The sequence below is a fragment of the Haliotis rufescens genome, unplaced genomic scaffold (genome assembly GCF_023055435.1).
Source record: "Haliotis rufescens isolate VD_foot unplaced genomic scaffold, xgHalRufe1.0.p SCAF_25, whole genome shotgun sequence".
NCBI classification, from domain to species: domain Eukaryota; kingdom Metazoa; phylum Mollusca; class Gastropoda; order Lepetellida; family Haliotidae; genus Haliotis; species Haliotis rufescens.
In genome coordinates, this window is record NW_025963946.1 from 6,728,611 (window position 1) to 6,738,801 (window position 10,191).

Sequence of the window (10,191 nt, forward strand, 5' to 3'; positions counted from 1 at the left end):
TGATGAACACAGAGTATACTAGCAGAGTAAACAAGCTAACTGATGGAGATGATGGAAGCCACTGTATTAATTGGATGGACAAAGGGATTGAGCAATTAGGTGATGGTAAGCAGGCGGGATGTAATAGCCTTGGTCTCTGTTCATTGCTGGCTGGATCCTTATGATGAGGATGGCTTCTAGGAGTTTCCTGATTTTGTAGTCTGATTGGTTGTTGGCCAGGATCTTGATGTTGTTCCACTGGATGTTGTGATCGGGGTGGGTTTGGGTGTGGTCGGAGATGGCTGATTTTGAGTCATTTTTTTGTACTGAGGTCTTGTGTTCTTTTATTCTAATGGGTAGGGGCCTGGATGTTTCTCCTACATAGGAGTCGCCACAGTCACATTGTATGTGATATACGGCTCCAGCTGGGTCTTCTTTCTTAGATGTAGGGGGCTTGCCATTGGCGCTGAGGATGTTCTGGATTGTCCTGCCTCTCTGGAAAACATTCTGCCAACTTGATTGCATTTCCGTACACGCGTCACATGTACACAGGTACATTCTATGTCCGCTTCAATCACTTTCATCCCATTTCTTCACCGACATCAAATGTGGCAATGTGGAGGCACAAGTGCAATACTTTCAGCACAACACTATTCATGTGGGGATTTAAAACAATTATATTACAGAGAAGAAACGAAACATGTCAACAAATTCATGATTTTGGTGAATTTGTGCACTCAGTTGTTTGTTGTGCCATTTCCCAGAAATGTAGGAAAAGTGTGATAAACTGATCGATTACCACAGATTCATATTCATAACAATACTCATGTGAGGATGCAAAATGTTTCTAATACACAACAGAAACCAGTCAAGTAGAAAACAACACATTTAGCTAACCTTGTTACATTCTTGTACACAACAAACAACACATAGACAGGTAACTTCTATGTCCGCCTCAAACAATACAATCACATTACATTTGACAGTTTAAATAAATATGTCACACTAACAAGTTTACACAATGTCATGTTTATTTTATTTCCTATGTGAGCGCGTTATAAATAAGTGACTTCTTGGAGTCAGTCATGGTGATGTCCACCCCGCTGACCACCTTCATGTTGACTGTGACGTCACCTGGCCGCCCAGCACTAAACATGGGGAGAAGAGACTCCCTCCACTCAACATCCAACTTGGCCAAAACAATCTCCCTGTCGAGATCGATGAAGGCGAGTCTCCCCCTCCCCACGTCCAGCACAACGCCATAGTGGAGGGTGGCATGTGTGCCGGGTGTGTCAGACATTGTGTTTCTGTAACACTCCCCCTCCTCCCCTTGCTGATACACGCTGGTACAGATACTCCCCAGGTGTGTGCCACAGTTCTCTACACAGACACACCAGGAGCGGCGCTGTGCATGAACATACCACCCACTGTCCACCTGGCTCTCCTCCCCCACACCCATCTCCAGGGCAATACGCCACCCCAACCCTCCACCCACCACACCCACCCTGGAGTGGGTCTCCCAGTATCGTGGTGTGTGTGAGGCCGGGGTGACATTGGAGGGGGATGGAGGAAGGGGGATGGGGGTGGAACTACAGGTGCCGCGGTATGTCTGTAACCTGCCGCTGTCTCTGTGTCTCTGTAACCTGCCGCTGTCTCTGTGTCTCGTGGCGGGCCGCGAGTTGACCAGCTCACCGTCTGTAGTTACGTGGCACCTGTCTGTGTTGGCTCGAGCAGCGTCCAGTTGTAGTTTAGGACCTGGAAATATACATTTTGTTTACAGTTTACCAAATGTCTTCAGATAACAAATGGAGCAGCTCATTGTGAACCTCGTTTCAATGTTTCAAAACACCGCACTGAACGATCGGCTGTCATGTTCGTCTGTCTGTGAATTTCATTGTTATTGTGATAAAATACAAATAATTTCACTGTGAAAGTATTTGCATGGGTATTTTCAATGTTTTACATAAATGCTTGCATGGATTGACAATGAAATCTTTACTGCATAAAACATGTTAGTTAAGCTGCTCTGCTGTCAGTAGTCAGAAATAGACACTTGCTGTCGGAACACGCATATGTATCTTCATTATTTCACGATAAAACTATTATTGTTACTATTCTAAACTCTTCTTTACAATTTTGTAAACAATAAGACAGAAAAAGCTGTTGTTTGACGATATTTTTCCCTTGAGTGTTCAACAGACAGTGTGAACAGGTAACTTCTACGTCCGCTTCAGTCACTGGCCACAGCTTCAGCACACTCGCTGGTAACACATTTCATAGTTGTATGATGTATTTTTCAAATTGAACAGTTTTTCTTATATCTCTACACAGTTCGTTACATATTCCTCAACCAAAAGACACTGATACTGACCATTATGATCATCACTATGTATAGGTTAGGCCGAGACGACCCAGGGTTTCATCGTTGAAATGATATTTAGACCGTGAGGCGCACAGAGCCCAGTTAATCAACCGTTACAACGATTAGCACCTGGGATCCGAGTGATCTAACATACTAAAACATTTATGTCACCCTTAGTGCTTAAAACACATTGTTTTGTTAAAGGTATTTTGAAAGATATTCAGGAACTCCATGCTCAACTGTGAGAACACTGTGTCAGTGTGAAGCACGTGAAATGTGTTCCCCGAGGCTATTGCATGTCCACCTCGCACGTTGCCGGTTTGGGTTATGAAATGCATGTCCCGGGGCAAGTATACCATTCATATTTGACCAACTCGAGCACATTTATCAATCAACTAAATATTACTTGCCCATGTTGATGGGCCTATTATGAGCAAATATAGCCCTGATCAAGATAACAGTAATTTCTTGTATCTGTTCGTTTTGTTGAACGAAAAGCTACAAAATCACAAGTACTGTACAAATACTCGACTTCGTAGAATAACATAAAACTTGCATAAAACACATTTCGCAGTTCATAAAGGGATAAAACAATTTGTACTGATGTACGTAAATAATTAGTTGTTAATTTTCTTCCCTTTCTCCAATGCCGCCGTGGCAGAAGTCTACATTCGTGAGCCTACAGTGCGGACTTCACTGGTTCGAATCCCGCTGGCAACAAACATTTTTCATGAAATTATTCTATCATCAAGATACATGATAGGGAAAAAAAGAAGTTCAGTCATTGCCAAGTGGTGTTAAACTAACAATTCAGTCAGTTAGACCACGGACAAAGAAGCCATGGTTTAAATATATTTAACATTTATGTCAATGGGTGAACATACAGCGTAACTGATGACACATGATTATTTCACTGTAAATGGCGGAATAGCTGAACCAACTTTTTATCCATATTCAACTCATACCCGTAAATATTCAAATATGTATACAAATTTAAGTATAAACTTTCACCTTTAATCAATGATCAACCCATTCCAGCCTTCTCTCTACACTTCTCTTCTCGGTGTAGACGAAATGATTTATTATATGAGGACATTTTTCAATAAATGTTTTTACTGCTTCTTGCAGTATGATATTTACTGCAGCGCATCAATATCTTTACATGCTATTGTTATAAGTGTGGGCTTCCATCTTACCGTAAGCATTGACATCAAACAAACTAGCACCAGTAATTGTTTGACAAACAAGACACATGAGCTAAGACTTAGTTTTAAAAGTTAACAAAGATAATGGTATTATCGGCCCTTGTTTTAGCCATTATACAAATTGAACCTTTGTAATATTGAAAGACCGTGTTCAGCTACACGTACCTGTTGAGAAGCGAGAAACAGGTTTTGTTTTGTTCGTTTCTTGTTTTTCGCCGCACTCAGCAACTTTCCCGCTTTATTGTGAGTGAGTGAGTATGGTTTTACGCCGCTTTTAGCAATATTCCAGCAATATCACGGTGGGGGACACCAGAAATGGGCTTCACACATTGTACCCATGTCCGGAATCGAACCCGGGTCTTCGGCGTGATGAGCGAACGCCTTACCCAGTAGGCTACCCGACCGCCCTTCACGCTTTATAACGCCGATCTGTAGATACTCGAGTGTGGACCAGAAAATCCAGTGATTGACATCATAAGCATCGATCCACGCAATTGGGATACGATGACATGCATCAACCAAGTCAGCGAGCCTGACGACTCGATCCCGATCCCTCATACGACAAGCATGGGTTGCTGAAGACCTATTCTATCCCGGATCTTCACGGGTCGGGAGAGCCAGGTAGGCCTTGTACATGTCTCTACCAGTGTGAAACATTAAAGTCGTTGATCAACAAAATCACGACTAGTTCTCCAAGCTTCGTGTCATCCTCTTATTCCAACAATTGACGAGAGATTTCCGTGGCTGTTAGTGACGAAACTTCACGGGTGGACAATCTCAGTACACACAGTATCATGTCTTGTGTTTAAACAAACGACTGACGAGATATCTCCGTGTCGCAGTTTACATGGCATACATGACAGGCTTGGGCGTTGTCACGTTTTCTCCCCCTACACGATTCTCGTTGGGTCGGCTCTTCTGGGACACACACGCGCGCCGTGTGCACACATATCTACCAACCTGCAGATGGGGACATTACCTACTCGTTGCTTCCTCCAGAGTTGTTGTCGGCCGCATCGTGAAACGTTTACGCCCACGCTATTTCTCATGAAGCGTTATCTTGGAAGTGCAATTTCAGTGTTACAAGAGTGTTATCTATCTAACGCCTCTGCCAGTCAGGGCAATACTAAGTTACTCACTTAAAACAACATACACTACAAGGGATCAAATTTTGATATATAGCATTTGTGAATGCCATTAACCAAAGAGGTGCAACGCCCTGCACCAAAATGTAATGTCCCCGTGGGCGAGGGTGGTTCTTAAGTCTTCAAGACAATCTGGATTTTCATAATAGATCTTCAGGAAACAATGTGAGAAACTCGACAACGTCCATGCGACCAGACACCAGAAATGTCCAGAAACTACAGACATGCAGGCAGTATCGTGTCCTGTGTTTAAAGGGAAGTCAACATCACGCAGTTTCATGTCCTGTGTTTAAAGGGTGGACAACATGACAGCACGCTGTATCATGACCGGTGTTTAAAGGTTTCACAATCTCAGCACGCCAAGTACCATGTCCTATGTTCAAAGGGCAGACATCACCACACCAAGTACCATGTCCCGTGTTTAAAGGGCGGATAACATCACTCCACCCAAGTGCCATGCCCCATGGTAAAAGGGCAGACAGCATCACCACTACAAGTACCATGCCCCGTGGTAAAAGGGGAGACAACATCAGTACACCCAAGTACCATGCCCCGTGGTAAAAGGGCAGACAACATCAGTACACCCAAGTACCATGCCCCGTGGTAAAAGGGGAGATAGCATCACCACACCAAGTACCATGTCCCGTGTTTAAAGGGCGGACAAAATCACTACACCCAGTACCATGCCACGGGTAAAAGGGCGGACAACATCATAACACCAAATACCATGCCTTGTGGTAAAAGTGCGGATACCATCACTACACCAAGTACCATGTCCCGTGATAAAAGGGTGGACAACATCACTACACCAAGTACCATGTCCAGTGTTTAAAGGGCGGACAACATCACTGCACCAAGAACCATGCCCTGTGTTTTAAGGGCGGACAACATCACTACACCAAGTACCATGCCCTGTGTTTAAAGGGCGGACAACATCACTACACCAAGAACCATGCCCCGGGTTTAAAGGGCGGACAACATCACTACACCAAGCACCATGCCCCGTGATAAAAGGGCGGACAACATCACTACACCAAGAACCATGCCCCGGGTTTAAAGGGCGGACAACATCACTACACCAAGCACCATGCCCCGTGATAAAAGGGCGGACAACACCACTACACCAAGAACCATGCCCCGGGTTTAAAGGGCGGACAACATCACTACACCAAGAACCATGCCCCGGGTTTAAAGGGCGGACAACATCACTACACCAAGTAACATGCCCTGTGTTTAAAGGGCGGACAACATCACTACACCAAGTACCATGCCCCGGGTTTAAAGGGCGGACAACATCACTACACCAAGTAACATGCCCTGTGTTGAAAGGGCGGACAGCATCACTACACCAGGTAACATGCCCCGGGTTTAAAGGGCGGACAACATCTCTACATCCAGTATCATGTGTTCAGAACATGGACGACATGACTGCACCCAGTACCGTGTTGTGTTGAAAATGGTGGATAACATCAGTAAACCCATGCCATCTTCTGTGTTCAGAAGATGGTCAACACCACTAGACACAGTTCATTGTTTCATGCCTTGTGTTTAGGAAATGGAAACATTACAACACACAGTAACGTGGTGGATTTCAGTGATGCACCAATCACTTTATACTTCGTGAAACGTTTTCAGCAGTGCCCTGTCGACTAGGAAAAGCGCTTCACCAAGTAACCTATCCTGTCCGTTAAGGGCGAGCAACGGAACATGTAAAGTGTGGAACACGGCCAAGCACGCATCTGATTGTACTCACACTGCAGAGTCACCGGTGTCCTCGTTCCTGTTTTCAGAGTGTAGGTTTTAACACCAGCATCTGCAAAACAATTTCTAGATAAAAGAACAAACATAAACGCGCTCACACATATATAACATTAAGTTAGATGTTGAGAACTCTGTTGGTTTCACGAGCGGAATACACCATCTTTGTACACAACAAAATATCTGCCAAGACAAATCTGGGGCCGTTTAATAACTAAAAAAAAAACCCAATCTAACTTTCCTCCCCCTTCAACTGCTGTACACTACTGATGGAGATTTATTGTGTATTAGATCTTTAACCATTAATTTACAAATATCATAATATCATGTCAAATTGAAAATTCAAATCTGTGAAAAGTTGAATTATTCAAATTCATATTTTGAAAAACTTACAAGGTAATCTTAAGATAATTCAAACCTATTTGAGGTTTGGCATTTTGAGCTTTTGGAAATATAGCCTGTGAAATATAGCATGAAAACTAAAGGGATATACATAGCTTCGTTATATTGTATTGTTATTGTTTTCAAACCAATGAAACGTATCTTACCAAAACTTGCCAATGGCGTTGGATCGTCAGCTACCTCCAGCACTTTCAGCTTAGAACAAAAGAAAATCCAAGAATCACATAACAGTAGGTTTGTTTTGAATATGAGATACAGGTGTCACTTTAATGTACAAACTATTACGAACATGACATGTACCAAGTCAATCGTGAAATGCTAAATTTAATACATCAGAAATAACGATTCGTATCTCTACACACGTTTGCTGAATGAGAATACTTACATCTTTGTATTTGTTTTCCAGGTCAGTTAGATGGCTATCTTCTGTCTGTGTGCCTTGATCTGTACAATAAATACACACAACTGTTGCAAATCGATGAACTATTTGACTGTTCCCTGAGGCGTTGTTGATAATGTATAGATAGCTCATTAGCAACCTATCTTAAACTAAACATAAACAAGAAGACACGAATCTTCTGTATTGTTTGAAATGACATATTAACTCAATACGATTACACAGTATTCAGTAGTAATCAATAAAAAAGGTTAATGTAATCTTTTTGTGTTCTACCAACTTCTAAAAAGCAAAGTTATCAAATACCCACTCTTTGTTTGTTTTATTCAAAGCTTCAATCAATCTTCATATACAAAATGAACTATCGCCAAAGTAAGAAGCAAGTACCTGCATGTGTATGTGCCTGAGCAGCTGATCCATCTTCATTGACAGACCCAAAGTCAGAAATGTAGGATTTCAATTTCTCCAGGCCCCCTGTGTTGAAACTGGCTGCCGGTGCACTGTGTGTCTCAGGTGGAACTGATCTGAGGTGCGTCTTCGCTGTGTCTTGTATCGAACACTCCAGTGTGAGAAAGTCAGAGTTTGAAGCATACTTGAGCACTGTCCTGATGTAGTCTGAAGTCCACTTGCATCTTTCACTCTCGCCTTCAGAGGTAACTTGTACAGTGTGCAGTTTTGACAGTTCCTGCTTCGTCTGATTCTCCAGATCTATGACCAGCTCCTTCTCTCTTTGATCAAGTTGTGTCCTCAGAGAATGGAAAGTGTGGTGGATGGCCTCCTTAAGAGCACTACTTGTATTCTTTGTGTCATTTACGACTTTGCTGACGCTCTTCAAATATGCTTGGTGACAAGTATGATGGGCAGTCACATTCTTCCCATGTTGTTCTATCCGTCCTTTTGCAGCATCAGCAGCCACATCTAAATCCTCAACGTCGTGCTCGGAATGCTCGCCAAGCCTGCATTTGGCACAAATTGAAATGTTGCAGTGTTTATCAAAATATTCAAGAGGATAACGATTGTGAAGTTTGCATACTGGATCTACAAACATGCTCCCCGGTGCCATATCCCGAAAGGTTTCAACAACATGTCTTCTGGTAGCTTTAAAACCATTGTGCAAGTTCTGGCAGTATTCGCAGAGGAACTCTTCACACTCCTGACACCAACACACAGCCTGATTTCCATCATCTTCATTTGTACAGAGAAGCCCTGTGGGGCGATTTTTGACGGTCAGGTGGAATATTTCCTTCTGCCTGACTGCGTCCTTCTGGAGGCTCGTGTCTGTGAGGTTGACCTCCCTCTGACATGTAGAGCATGATATCACACCACCAGCTGCAGATGTCACACACGTCTCACACACAGCGTGTAGACAGGGTAGTAAGTAGGGGACTGGACCTTTCAGGGTAAACTGCTCCCGACAGACAGAACACTTCGGGAAGGTGTTCATTCTGAAACAAAGAATAGCGTTGTCTCTATTACAACGAGAACATTGCATATACCATTGTAATAATACGAACAGTTTATCAATAATGGCACAATCATTCCACGAAAATAAATGGGCTCAACCTAAGCACTAACACTTGATCCATGATGTATTTGAATTAAAAACAGGCAATCACATTACAACTGATTATTGAATACATAAAGATCAATATTCCTTGAGACACATGTTGTGATATTGTTGTATTGAATATTGATACTGGTTGTTAGAACGTTTTCTAGACTGCCTTTCTGCTTCTGGTGATAATGAATGTCAACAGGACATCGTTCGTATGATGCGGTGAATGCTCTAGCAAACATTAAGTTATCGGGGCCGTCATGTGTATTCATATTTCACAATCAACTAGTGTATAGACCTCGAAATGCCGTCAAAATTTGAAATACAGCTATTTTGAATGTTTTGGTCTTTTGTCTCGGTCAAATTTGAAAAACGAAAAGAGATCACATCTCTAAACATTGGATTAGAGGAGGTGGCGATGCCGATTTTGTAATAGCCATAGCCATGTATATGAGAAAGTCATACTGACCGGTTCAATAGTTCAAAGGGAAACTATCTATCTACACTGTTTACTCCACCCGTACCTTCATCTTCCTGTACTACCTACCAGCATACACTATATACTCCACCCGTACCTTCTTCTTGTACTCCCATATCAGCATACACTATATACTCCACCCGTTCCTTCCTCTTCTTGTACTACCTACCAGCATACACTATATACTCCACCCGTACCTTCCTCTTCTTGTACTACCATATCAGCATACACTATATACTCCACTCGTACCTTCCTCTTCTTGTACTACCTACCAGCATACACTATATACTCCACCCGTACCTTCCTCTTCTTGTACTACCTACCAGCATACACTATATACTCCATCCGTACCTTCCTCTTCTTGTACTCCCATATCAGCATACGCTATATACTCCACCCGTACCTTCCTCTTCTTGTACTCCCATATCAGCATACACTATATACTCTACCCGTACCTTCCTCTTCTTGTACTACCTACCAGCATACACTATATACTCCTACCGTACCTTCCTCTTCTTGTACTACCTACCACCATACACTATATACTCCACCCGTACATTCCTATTCTTGTACTACCTACCACCATACACTATATACTCCTACCGTACCTTCCTCTTCTTGTACTACCTACCAGCATACACTATATACTCCACCCGTACCTTCCTCTTCTTGTACTGCCTCCCAGCATACACTATATATTCCACTCGTACCTTCCTATTCTTGTACTACCTACCAGCATACACTATATACTCCACCCGTACATTCCTCTTCTTGTACTACCTACCAGCATACACTATATACTCCACCCGTACCTTCCTCTTCTTGTACTACCATATCAGCATACACTATATACTCCACCCGTACCTTCCTCTTCTTGAAATACCTACCAGCATACACTATATACTCCACC

At 42.8% G+C, this 10,191-nt stretch overlaps 1 protein-coding gene across 1 annotated transcript; it reads right to left on the minus strand.

The window, feature by feature from the left end:
* Positions 1-852: 852 nt before the first annotated feature.
* LOC124150043 lies at positions 853-8,692 on the minus strand. Its single transcript, XM_048402202.1, has 5 exons — positions 7,636-8,692; positions 7,237-7,295; positions 6,998-7,046; positions 6,445-6,504; positions 853-1,734 (listed from the first exon to the last, which is right to left on the minus strand). The coding sequence occupies exons 1-5, from the start codon at positions 8,690-8,692 to the stop codon at positions 1,022-1,024; spliced, it is 1,938 nt and encodes a 645-aa protein (XP_048258159.1). The 3' UTR covers positions 853-1,021.
* Positions 8,693-10,191: the final 1,499 nt, after the last annotated feature.